Source organism: Ochotona princeps, chromosome 31 (genome assembly GCF_030435755.1).
Source record: "Ochotona princeps isolate mOchPri1 chromosome 31, mOchPri1.hap1, whole genome shotgun sequence".
Taxonomy (NCBI): Eukaryota; Metazoa; Chordata; class Mammalia; order Lagomorpha; family Ochotonidae; genus Ochotona; species Ochotona princeps.
In genome coordinates, this window is record NC_080862.1 from 9,527,309 (window position 1) to 9,540,707 (window position 13,399).

Consider the following 13,399-nt stretch of genomic DNA (forward strand, 5'->3'; position numbering starts at 1 on the left):
ACATTCTCAAGGTAAGGTTCTAAACGGTGTGTGTTTCTGGGTCAATGTTGTGGTATAATGTGTGAAGCCACACGGTCCTCGGAGGGCTGTCTTCAATGACGAGCCCACTGGTGTTCAGCTTTTCCATCCACACTGCTTTCTCATCGACCACAAACAGTCAAATGCCCACAAACAACGCGACCAAGTGTTTTCTGTTATTCCTGCCAGCACCTGTTTCTGTATCAAAGCTTTGGTTAAATGTTCTAAGTACAACCAACAAAAACTACAGACTGCTCACAAATAGTTCTAAGAGACTAACGAGATGACTGAACACTGTCAAAGGCTATTTTCCTTTAAACTGCTCCTTTGTCACCAAATACAATGTATGTTAAAAGGCTAAGAATCTATTCATACATTTGTTTCTTCTTGACAGGTTAGAATAAAGTCTACATTACTTCACCTGTTAAAGCAATAAATTGATAAGAATGTATTAATTACTTACTAAAAAAAGCATGGCCCATGCCAACTGTTTGGCCACTTCAAGTTTCCATAGTATATTTATAGAATTTTTATTCTTTTTTAGATATGTGTCTAATGATCCAAATTTTACAAACTCCTGAACCAGAATATCTGCATTAAAACAGAATAACAAAGCTCAAGTATAAATGCAATCAAAACACATCATTAAAAACCTAGATCTATAGTTATGTAGCAGTATTATAGAGAAATAAAACTAAGCAAAATCTGCTAATGTAGAGAATACTTTGGTTTTTAGTTTATTCACAATGGCAAGCAGTAGGAGTCTACCATATATTATATATTATACAGCATTACATACTATAAAACATCATTCCAGCATGCCTGCAGAAAACATCTTGCAGCAACATTCAATCATTTCAGTCAGTTCCATTAAAAATTCATCTATAATTTTCATGCTCTGTCTGTATCATTCCAAATACATTTATGATGAAAGAGCCCACTCTTCCAATGTTATGTTGAGCTACAGGTAAGCGCAAAAGGTTGCATGACGCTTGCTTACTGTAATACTCTGTGCTTGGGGATAATAACTTGAGGTCTGTTAACTGTCTGCTGCATTTCAGCTGCACTGATTGCTTTACTTCCACACAAGACAAAACCAGACAGTGCTCTCTTTAAATAACTCCTGGTAAATTATGGCTTATACTGACACCTGAAATCGAATTTTCTGTGGAAACAACAATGGCTTCTCAGAGAAAAGTGCTAAGTTTACATAAGAAAGCCAGTGGTTTTACTTACTCTCCTCTCCACACACACAAACTCCGTAATTTAAAACCAAATGTTTGTGAGAAAGCTGGCTCATCATGCTTGCTGCTTCAAAGAAAGACTAAAGGAAAAAAAATGAGACAATAACTTATTGTTATCTATAAATATTCATGGTACAGAAAAACTTCAGGATCACTCTCTGTTATAAGAATAATGCCCATCCCTTTACAATGGATTAAGTAACAGTATGCTTAACCTAACAGTGTGGTCTTAAGACTGCCATAAACCCGGACAGTTGCAGAGTACACTATGTAAGTTAAACAGCCATTTATTTAGAAATGGGTATTTTGCCTGCTAGCGAAGACATCGGTTAAAACATCCATTGCCCTTTAGAGAACACCCAGGTCCCATATCCTGCACTAACTTATAATTCCAGCTTCCTGCTAACAGATCCTATTTAAATAGCATAAACTACTAAAAAAAAAAATACATACCTCGGAGTAGTTTCTATGTGCCTTATCCAGAACTTTTAAAAGAACTTCTGTTTCATGTAGTTGACCGTAGTCTCCAACTTCTCTTCTTACACCCTTAAAAATTTTTGTAAAAGTGCCTTGGCCAAGACTTTCATTCTGGAAGGATAAGAGAAAACAGTGAGTGAAGGTGAAAAAAAGGGAAATAAGGAACATGTTCAATGCTAAAAAGCCTTCCAAAACTCATGAGCAAATTATTTCTCCTACAGACAAACCTAGATTTAGCAGAGGGGCCTGACTCTGCTCCTTTTAGGACTCTGTTGGATTATGATGGCCTTGCTTAGATTTCATGATTGTTTTCATGTGAATTTCTTTCTACTTTCGAACCTGATTATTTCGCTTCAATGTCAATGGACACTTTTCATTTCTACGCCTTTGCCCTCAAAATGTAATAGTTTTTTTTTAATACCTTACTGTTTTCAGTTGCTTTCAGTATGTTCTGTATCTTTACGCACACCCACACATACCTCTAAAAATGCAATTATAGGAAGTTCTCGTATGTCTCATTTTGATATCTGTGGACCTGCTGACTCTTGCTTGAACCTCAAACATTTCCTCATCTTTCTGTAAATTTTCAATTCAAACCTTATGTTTGATTTTAGCTCTGGGAATCTTGGTTGGCCTATGTTCAGAGTATGTTCCTCCAAGATTTTTGTCTTTCTTTCTCCCTAGCCGGACAGCAGGGGGAGCACCACTACAGTTTATTGGAGATTTTTCAGACTAGGCAAGTAGTAAAAAGAAATCCAAATTCAAAAGCTTATAACTACAAATCCTCTAGGCTTGGTATATGTTTGCAAGGAAAGAATCTTGATTGAATTTGAACTGTAATACTGCATCAAGGTGGAGGAATCCACCAGGGGGAGGGGAGGGGGAGGGGTGGGGGATTCCCAGAGCCTATGAAACTGGCACATAATGCAAAATAATTAATAAAAAAAAAAAAATACAAATCCTCAGGAAAGATTCCTTTTTTTCTACTGATAGCCAAACACAATGTTTCCTTTCTTCTCCTTCTGTAGTAGGTAAATTTTTCCACATTCCACATGTAGTTTTTCTGAGGATGTATTTACTCAAGATCCTTGTTTCACTCAGAGATGCCCTGCATAGGTCTAAGTCTTCTTAGTCTGATTTTAAACTTTAACCCTTGAATAAGTGACGCTAATCTCAACCTTTCAACACAACTTGGCAGTCAAATCTTCAGCTCTTAGAACCACTTGTGTTCAGTTCCTTGTTTATTTTTAACATTTTGATTTTCCCTATCTCAAAAACTTGCAAAGAGCTTCTTATAAGAAGAATTTTACAATTTTCATTAGGATTAATAAAGAAATATTTTAAACTTTTTTAATGGATTATAGTCCCACCCTTAAAATAATTCTATTAATTTCCAATTCAAGATTGTTACATTTTTTGCTAAGGAATAAAATACATAAATCACATTCAAATTGAATTTGAATATATATTCAAATTCTTATATTATAGATCATTAAAAAAACCAATCCAACGTAAGAGATGAACATAACGTGGAGAAAAAAAATCAAGAAAAGAGATATTATATTAAAAGAATAAAGAAGATAACAATTAGTATTAACGACTTACAAATATCAGATCTTCATTTCTGATTTTGTGAAACACCATTTGGTTCACATTGTTGTGTCTTTGTAATGTTGGTGAGAGTGGTACATCAGACACACCATTGGTTCTGAACACTAGAAGATTTGATTTATCTGGGGAAAAAAATAACAAAATACATGAAAGTATACAAGAGTGCTTCAAAGATTCATGGAAAATGGAATTAAAAGTTTATTTTAGTACCAAAAAAAATCTTAAAATGCATAGACACAAAGCATTTTTTAAAAAATGTCCTGAAGGGGTCATAGGGCCAGAATGGTGGCATATCAGCTTAATCCTCTACCCACAGTGGCAGCATCCCATATGGATGCCAGTTTAAGTCTCTGCTGCTCCACTTTCAGTCCAACTCAGTGCTAATAGTGTGGGAAATCAGTGGAAGGTGGCCTAAGTGTTTGGGTTCCTGTACCCATGCATGAGAACCAAAAGAAGCTCCTGGCTCCCAGCTTCAGCTGCTGTGGCCATCTGGGGAACGAACCAGAGGATGAAGAAACCCCTCCCTGTCTCTCCCTCTTCTGATTCTGACTGTCAAATAAAAGTAAATAAATCTGTAAAAAGAAAAAAAAAAAAACATGCTGTGCAGAAACTGGCTAATTCTCCACCCATGACACCAGAATCCAATATAGCCACCAGTTCCTATTCTGGCTGCCCCACTTTCCTACCCGGCTTACGGGCTGGGAAAGCAGCAAAGGATGACTTAAGTTTTGGGGACCCATCACCCCTGTGGGAGATCCAGATGAAGCTCTTGGCTCCTGGCTTCTAATCAGATCCACTTTGGCTGCTGTGGACACAGTAGCAGTGAATTAACTGATGGAAGATCTTTGTCTCTCTTTCTCAAATAAAAATAAATAAAGCTTTTTGAAAAAATGTCATAGAGATGTGTATTATGAGATAACTACTGTGGCTTTTAAAATTTTTGAACCAAATTAAACATGTTCTAACTCTATTTCCCACAAACATCTTGAAATATCCATATCTCATACCATATCCATATGGGTATGCATCACAAAAAAACACAGACAATATGAATTGCTCCAAAATGAAATAAAATGAAATGTCCTTTACAAATGAATACTGACTATATTAATAATTTTTCCACACAAAAATGTTTTTGGATTTATCCACTTAATACATATACTTTTATCAATTATTTCATTTGCTCAAAATAACAATACTTTATTTAATACACTTTTCAAGATTTTATAGACTTCCACTGATTTCCAACCACTATATTTATTTTTTAAAATAGCAAAACTAAAATCCCAAAGCATCTGAAAATTTTTGCTGAAAACAACAAATGAGAATTTGGTAGTAAGACCTACCAGTTCAATAAATAAGAGACTGACTTACATGAAGCAATTATTATCTTTAAAATGGCATTATTGAAATGGGCCCGGCATGGTAGACTAGTGGCTAAAGTCCTTGCCTTGCACACACCAGCATCCCATACAGACACTGGTTCTAATCCCAGCGGCCCTGCTCCCCTTCCAGCAACCTGCTTGTGGCCTGGGAAAGCAGTTGAGGACGGCCCAAAGCCTTGGGACCCTGCACCCTAATGGGAGATCTGGAAAAAGCTCTGGGCTCTTGGCTTTGGATTGGTGCAGCTCCAGCTGTTGCGGTCACTTGGGGAGTGAATCATTGGATGGAAGATTTTCCTGTCTCCCCAACTCTCTGTATATCTGACTTTCCAATAAAAATAAAATGAAATCTTTTTTAAAAATATGTTAAAAAATGACATTATAGCACAAAAGAACAAGTAATTAAACTGCACAATCTATCTGGTGATGCATGCTTTGATAAGTACTTCAAGATTATTTTACTCCTGGAGCTATTTCTTTGGTACTCCTTTTGAAATTAAGGTGCTGGTGGTAATCCATAAGTTTTAAGATAAGAAAACATCTTACCTTTTGGCTTTGGGGGACAGCATTTAGTAAACTGGAAAATTATACTGTCTGAGCGAACAGTTTCCATCTGGTAGCAATTCAAGAGATCTTTAAGATTACTGAAGTTCTTCTTCGTCCCACTGAGATTAAACTCTCCATTTTCATTCTTTGTAATCAAACAATGTTTATACTCAATGACACTTTCTCGCTACACAAGTTGAATTACAAAGAGGAGCAAGCATGAAAGCAATGATCACAATAATACATCCTTAACAGCTTTCTTTCTTTTTATGTATAAGATAGTTTAGAACTAGCACAGCACATAGGCATTCCATAAATTGGCTTCACTTCCACCTTGAAATTCAGCCTTTGCCACTCACACAAAACCCATTCTCTCTCTACTTGGGGGAGTATTCCCATTCCTGAAAACTCAGGGTCTGAGTATCACATTTACTGTGAGTCCTCTCCAACAATACTCACCCATTCACAAAGATTCCGTCTTACGGCACCAGTATTGTGTTTATATAACTATTCCCTAATATGCTATTTTAAGCAAGTGATAGATTTTTAACATCTATTTTGTGCACTTACAATAAACTTGTTTATTCATCTACTTCTTGAGTTGTTTTTCATAAGCATATTCTTTCTACTTAAAGCCATTTATTTAAAAAAAACTGCTAATACTCAAAGTCAACCTCATGTATTTCCTACTCTGAACAATATTTCTTAAAAATTATCTTGCCTATATTTATAATTCTCAATTCAACAGTTTTTGGTATACTTTTAAATTTCTATTTATCTGAAAAGTTAGTTTCTTGAAGTTTTAACTTTATTATACTAATACATATCTCTCATATTAGGATGAACAGCTATCTCAAATATTAAAAATTTTTATTTGATCAATGAACAATGGACTTTCATATGTAACAGTAAGAAGGCACTGTGAAACCAGGCTAGATTATCAGTTTTATACAACAGTGAAGTGAAGAAGTAACCTGCCTTCTATATTTATAAATAATCTATTTTCTACAAACGCTAACTGCCATTCAATAACAAAATCATTGTATTCTCTACTTTCAAAAAGAAATTTAGAAACTGCTATAAAATTTCCTTAGCTTTACACCTGGTGGTAAGTTTTTAGATGATTTTGGATAGTAAATAGTCCAAAGTGACCTGTGTCAATAGTGAGGTGTTTGCTGTGGTTCCACAGTTAAAGCATATACTACAAATCATTATCAATGTTAGAAAAATTACTAGTCAAAAGTGCTATCATGTTTCTATTTGCTAATGCCGTATTTTTCTCTAAAAAATGTAACCACTGCTAATAAACAGAAAAATCACTTCTATTTCATCCTACATGATTTGGTAAAGGCTTCTGTACCTATGAAAAAAGAAACTTCAAAAAAATTTTGTGAAGGACCTGGCGCTGTAGCCTAGTGGCTGAAGTGCTTGCCTTGCTTGTGCCTGGATCCTATGTAGGCTCCAGTTCATGTCCCAGCTATTCCACTTCCCATCCAGCTCCCTGTTTCTAGCCTGGCAAAGCAATAGAGGACGGCCCAAAGCCGTGGACCCTGCACCTGTGGGAGATCTGGAAGAAGCTCCTGGCTCCTGGCCTTAGATTAGCTCAGCTCTGGCCGTTGCAACCACCAGGGCAGTGAACCAGCAGATGAAAAATCTTTCTCTTTATCTCTCCCTCTGCTGTAAATTTGACTTTCCAATAAAAATAAATAAATCTTTTAAAAAAAGAAAGAAAACAAAAAGATTTTGTGAAATACCATGAGATACACTGGTAACATCCAAAGATCAAAAAACAAAATGAATGGTAAGTTAAAATCTAAAACACGTTACAAAATTATTTTATATAAAATATATTTTATATTATTTGTACAGAATCTTTGAAGGAAAGTGAGCATTATTAAGCTAGTTATCTTAGAGCGATAACCTTTGAGTATTAGAAAGGAAACATAATAGATTATACATGCAGAGCAAAGTACGTAGGTTAAAAAAGTGTTACCATTAATAAATATGACATACTTACCTCAATAGCAAAGGTCAAAAAATATTTGTTAAAGTCCTTAGGACTGCATCGAAGTACATAGAGTCCAGTCTGATTACCTGCTCTCTTCAGTTTACTAATGGCAAAATCCATTCTAAAGGTAAAGAAGAAGGAGTTTGAATGACAATCCACAAGCACCTGATATTACGACCAAAAGCAATATAAAAGTCCTAAATCAAATTTAAAACCCAAAATTTTTAGAAGTCTTGTCTGCTTCATGTTAATCTTTCAAGGTTCAAAAAAAAATCAAAGTACCAAGCTATTTTCCAACAAATTAAAATCAATTTAAGAGGAAATTATATTACTTTAAAAGTGCATATAAGGTAATAGAAAACAATTAAAATCACAAGGAAAAATTCATTGACATCTTCTGCCTTTTTATTAAAAAGCCATATTCACTCCCCAAAACCTTCCTTTAATTATATAGACAATATAACCGTAAGTACTTTTTATGTCTCTTCTACTAATATACAAATTTATGTGAATTATTTAATATATCTAGTATGATATCAAAGTTTACTAGAAGAGCCATGATAATGAAGCTGCAAATCTTGAAAGAAAAGCAAAATGTAATGTATAAAAGGTAGGAATAATTTGTTTCCTACTACGTATTTTCATAAAATAGTGTCTGCATGTAATAGAATATACCAATTCTATGCAAAATGTCCAGGCAGTGTCAGACTTATAAAAACACTTATCAGATAAAGGCTGAAGCAGTTCGCACTTATCACTTAAGATACAATTTCTCAAATATTAGGGGTAGGCTAAAGTTTAGACACATGTGCTCACAATCCCAGATTTCAATTCTGCTTAAATACTTTAATGCGGTGTTGACTATAAAGCAAATCCTTACTGACACATAACTAGAACTTTGGATAAACAGATATTATGACTGGTCCAGCAATTCCTGGCTTTATCCAGTAATAAAGAACAACCAGACAAGTCAACGTGGTAGTTACTATCCACATGTTTAGATGTAAAGAAATCAAAATCAAGGTCACAGTCAGGGAACCAACTTGGAAACGGAGCAACCAGGCCTCGAAATGGATCCACATGAGTGCCAGCCATAGACGGAACAGCCTGCTGTACCACAGCACTTCCCCTGGATTGGTACTTTTGAATTTCTTTTTTCAAATTACACTATCTTTTTTCAAAATGCCTTCATCTATGTGTATGACTCTACTCTTTCACCATCTGGATATTGTTCCATTTACCTGAAATCATAACTAGATGACTTACAAGATTTTATTGCAATCTAAATTCCATACAATGCAATATTATATGAACAGCTGCTTTGCTGTATTACCAAAAAGCATTTAAGGAATAATAAAGAGTGGGTACATGTTCAAGACAGACACAAATATTTTTAATATTTCAATCAGCAGCTGATTGAATCTAGTGATGTTGAAATTGTGGGGATGGATGGTCAACTGCACTCACAGCTGGAAAGCTCTGGAAGTTGGTATTACTCACGAAATTGGGCCATGACAGTTGCTTTGTATATTCTCCAGCACTGTTGGAGGAGCAACTTCCTTACAGAGGTAGTGATGTGCGTCTGCTGTTAGTCTGTAATATCCATCAATTAATGACACAAAAGACAAAGCTTCCCTCAAGGAGCTAAGTTCAATTTCCTAAGCAGAGAAAGCAAAAGAGAAGCCACATGTATCATTTTAAGGTCAAGTGCATGCTAAACATTGAAACTTCTCACTTCCTGTTGTTAAAGTAATTCTACACTATTTTTCTTACTAAATCATTCATGCTTTTAAGCTCTCAATTAGACAATGTGAATCATAAATTCTTATGTCTGATATTTACAAACCTTCCAAATATAGCTTTATCATGCCTTACCAGGTACAGGTCATTCTACATACATTATTTTAGGATTCCAATGCCCCTAATTAGACTAACAGGCCAGTATCTCAACTATAAATTTATCTAACTTAACATCGAGTATTAATTAGATTTCACAAAAATCTATTTTTACATACCATTACATATCAGAGGTCAAAGTACTCAGACTATGGTTATGTCATAATTGTATCATCATATACACATATGTGCACATACAACCTAACGTGAACACACAAGGAAGCATGCTACTGAGTGAAAAATTACACATGAGTAAAAATGTTACGCTGGGTCCAGTGCTGCTGGCTACAGCAGTGGAAGATGAAGATATCTCTCTGACAACAAGCCTTTCAAATAAATTCTTAAAAATGTTATATCTACAGAAAAAAATGCATTCATTTCCACATATTTGTATATGTTTATACTTCGATATATAAAAATTGTCAAAAATAAAAAGCTTCAGTGATAACAAAATGATTTAATATCTGCAGACAAGTTTAACAATTAAGTAATTATAAAATTATCCATCTTTTAAGATGCAATTTTGACCTGAAAACTTAGAAAATTAATACTTTTCTTGGAAAAAAAAACTCAGCATCAGAAAGAGTTAAAAATTTTTCCTAGGTTAATCCTCAGATTGGTTACAATCCCAATAAAAACATCAATCAGTACTGATATATATAGATAAACTGAGAGAAAGACAATGCAATTACAGAATTCAAAACACTAAGGAATGAACATAAAAGATACAAGAAAATAATTCCCAGGATGATAAGGAAGGAATGGGCAAAACAGTTACAGTTTGCCCAAACAGGGGCTTCTCCAGGAAACAGGCAGAAATGACACAATACGTCACAGGTTTAACCAGGTACTGAGAAGCAAGCTATTCCAGAGTAACTGAAGGCGATGGAGATGCTACTACAGATACCAAGGAGAAAACAATGTGATTCCAGCCTATTTCTCAGCTAGACAACGAGCTGAGAACACAGCGCGCACACAGGGGGAATACACAATAAGGATGAAGTGAAGAACGGTGTGTGTGTGAGGTGCTTGAGTAGAGAAGCGGAATTGAACTATTTGAAAAGTAAACATTTCTGTACATGCGTGTTTGTGGAGCAGAAAGGCAACCCATGGAACAGGAATAAATATCTGCAAATGATTTGTCTAGAAGGAGACTTACTTCCAGAATAACAAACCTCTAGGACTCAACAATGAAAAAATAACCAAACTGATAAAGCACTCCTCAAAAACAAAAACAAAAACAAAACCCAGAAATGCCTAACAGGCATATGAAAAAAGCTATTACAATGCCAGAAAAAAAACCAAGTGCTCGTGAGAATATGAAAAAAAGAAGAACCCTGTGCACTACTATTGGATGTAAAGGAGAATGGCCACAATGGAAAACAGCATGGTGGTTCTTCAAAAACACTGCACAGAGAACCACCATCGTTTGCAGTAATCCTCTTCTGGGCATCTAGCCAAAAACGACTGAAAGCAAGGTCTCAACGATGTATTTGTTAACCCATATTCTTGGGAATATTATTCATAGTAGCCAGAATGGATGGAAACAACCCCAATGTTCATCCAGGGATGAATGGCTAAGCAAATGGATATATTAAAAATGCAATGCTGATTCATGCGATCCCATGCAGAAGTGTGAGTACGTTACGTTAAGTGAAATCAGCCAGGCACAAAAAGACAGTACTGTGATTCCACTTATGTTAGGTATCTAGAACAGGCAAAAGCAGGTGGTTGGAAAGCAGAACGGTAGTTGCACAGACTGGAAGAAGGGAGAACAGAGTGGTCATTTCCTGAGTACAGAGCTTCAGTGCTGCAACATGCAAAGGTCCTGGAGAAGGTCAACATGCTGAATCTACCAACATGTATGCCTAGGAATGGTTAAGAAGGGGGCCAGGGTTGTGACACAGAAGGTCAGGCTGCAGCCCACAAGGCCAGCATCCCATACAGCTGCCTGTTGGCGTCCTGACTGCTCCACTTCAATCGTCTGGGAAAAGCAGCAGAGGATGACCCAGATGCTGGGCCCCTGTCATTCCTTCTGGAAGGAGCTCTGACTAATGGCTTTAGCCTGTCCCAGTCCTGGTCTTCGTGACTATCTGGGTGGTGAGCCAGAAATGGAAGAATGGAAGATGCTTTTCTGTGTTTCTCCCTCTCTGCAGGACTGACTTTCAAATAAATAAATCTCTTTTTTTTGGGAGAAAAATAAAAAAGTGGTTAAGGTACTCAGTTCAAACAGTAAATATATTTTAGCAAAAATTTTTTAAAAAATTAGATGCAAAAATAGATGCAAGAAATTTCAGAGTAAAATTATAGTAAAACACATGTGTCAAACATGACAGTCCAGAGAGACATAATAAGAAAAAATTATTTTCTTATATTCAATGATAAGTCTTAGGAACAAATAGACTGAGAAAATGTTTCTTAGTTCTAATAAATAGCAGAAAAAGGGTAACATCACAAAATTCAGCAAGAAACATGATGTATAAATAAAAACATCATGTTATTAAAATATAAAATACTTGGATTCAGTTATTAAAATATTAAAATATAAGTTATTAAAATATAATATTAAAATAGAAAATGATACGTGGGTTCAGAAGAATATATTCCTAAAATAGAAAATGTGGAATGGAAAAGAAATGTTAGCTCTTCACAAATCTTTAGAGCAAAATTTTATCAAAATATGAACACACTATTTTCAAGGAATATCAAAGAAACTCAAAAACAAGGTAACACCACAGTTAAAAAGCCTAGGATTTCAAATTGTGAGCTTATTTCTTAAAAACCCAACCACTCATCCCACACTGTGACCTTGAAAATTAGCCTGGTTGTATTATAAACTTAAAATTAATGTATTTGTCATAATTCTACTTAAGAACAGTAAGGTGTGCTGAATAAGAGCGTTTCAATTCAATTACAATTTTAGCAATAAAACTGAAAAGGTGAAAAAGGCAAGCTATATAGATACCTATGAAAAAGGAACAATAACAAGAATAGGACATCCAAGCCAGGAGTTCAGGAAACATTTGAGTTCAAAACAAAGCCTTGAGCAAGGGGCCTTAGGTGTAACTGTTATGCTGTTTGGGACACATCACAGCTATAGTGAGTTCCAGGTTCCTGCTAATGCACACGAGGGAGCCAGCAGGTGACAGGAATGGCTCCAGTACTTGGATCCTGCCACTGATACGGGAGTTTGAAATCGAGTTCTAGGCTCCCTGCTTAAGTCTGGCCCAATTCCAGCTGTTACAGGCACTGAGGAGTGAACCAGTGGATGGAAGCTCCCCAACTCCATCTCAGCGTGGGGGTGTGGATGTGATCTCTCAATAAAAGAGAGAAAACTAAGAACAAAATGAAGTGTAACAGCATCAATTTCTTTCCTTTTAATGAAATAAAAACGGATTTCTGAAGTTACATAAAGAAAGAGGATTCATCTTTTAGAATCAATCATATCTTCCAGCCGAGATGGAGCCATGGTATAGCAGATGAAGTGTGTTCATATGGCACTAGTGAATACATGGGCAGAAGAAATTCAATTCCTGGATGTCCTGGGGTTGGGTTTTTTTTTTGTTGTTGTCTGTTTTGTTTTTGGAAGATTTATTTATTTTTATTGGAGAGGCAGATTTTACAGAGCAAAGGAAACACAGAGATAAAGATCTTTCATCTGCTGGTTTACTGTCCAAATGGCCACAAGGGCCAGAGCTGAGCCAATCTGAAGGCAGGAGTCAGGAGCTTCTTCTGGATCTCCCACCTGAGGTGGGTGCAGGATCCCAAAACTTTGGACTGTCCTCGACTGCTTTCCCAGGCCACAAGCAGGGAGCCGGATGGGAAGTGCAGCAACTTGATACCATCGGCCCTCATATGGGATCCGGGCCCATGCTAGACAAGGACTTTAGCCAATAGGCTACCATTCTGCGCCCATCTATACATTTTGTTATATACATTTTTATATAATTATTTAGATGTTATTTTTCTCTTTTAATTAGGCACTGCAACTGGCAGTCTGGATATATTTATTCATAAGAAAATTTTAAGTCAGGAACAAACAGGGAACTAGTATAACCAAGAATATAGCAGAGTAACTAACGTCTTGGTAGTCATAAAAACAAGTGACAAATATAGCAATGTACAAGAAATTGGGGAAAAACAATCCAAAAACATGATGTAACTAAAATACAAATCTGATGTTTGCCTTTAGAAAAATATATGTAACTATGATTAAA

The 13,399-nt window shown here is 35.8% G+C and overlaps 1 protein-coding gene across 4 annotated transcripts in view; it reads right to left on the bottom strand.

Moving 5' to 3' along the window:
- The window catches only part of JAK2 (Janus kinase 2), a 76,701-nt gene that overhangs the window by 12,741 nt on the left and 50,561 nt on the right, over positions 1-13,399 (bottom strand). For all 4 annotated transcript variants that reach the window (XM_058657321.1, XM_058657320.1, XM_058657318.1 and 1 more), the window contains 7 exons: positions 8,787-8,944; positions 7,296-7,407; positions 5,279-5,465; positions 3,345-3,472; positions 1,716-1,850; positions 1,255-1,342; positions 482-609 (listed from right to left, as the gene is read on the bottom strand). In XM_058657321.1, coding sequence (XP_058513304.1) covers positions 482-609; positions 1,255-1,342; positions 1,716-1,850; positions 3,345-3,472; positions 5,279-5,465; positions 7,296-7,407; positions 8,787-8,944 — 936 coding nt within the window. The remainder of the gene's footprint in view (positions 1-481; positions 610-1,254; positions 1,343-1,715; positions 1,851-3,344; positions 3,473-5,278; positions 5,466-7,295; positions 7,408-8,786; positions 8,945-13,399) is intronic.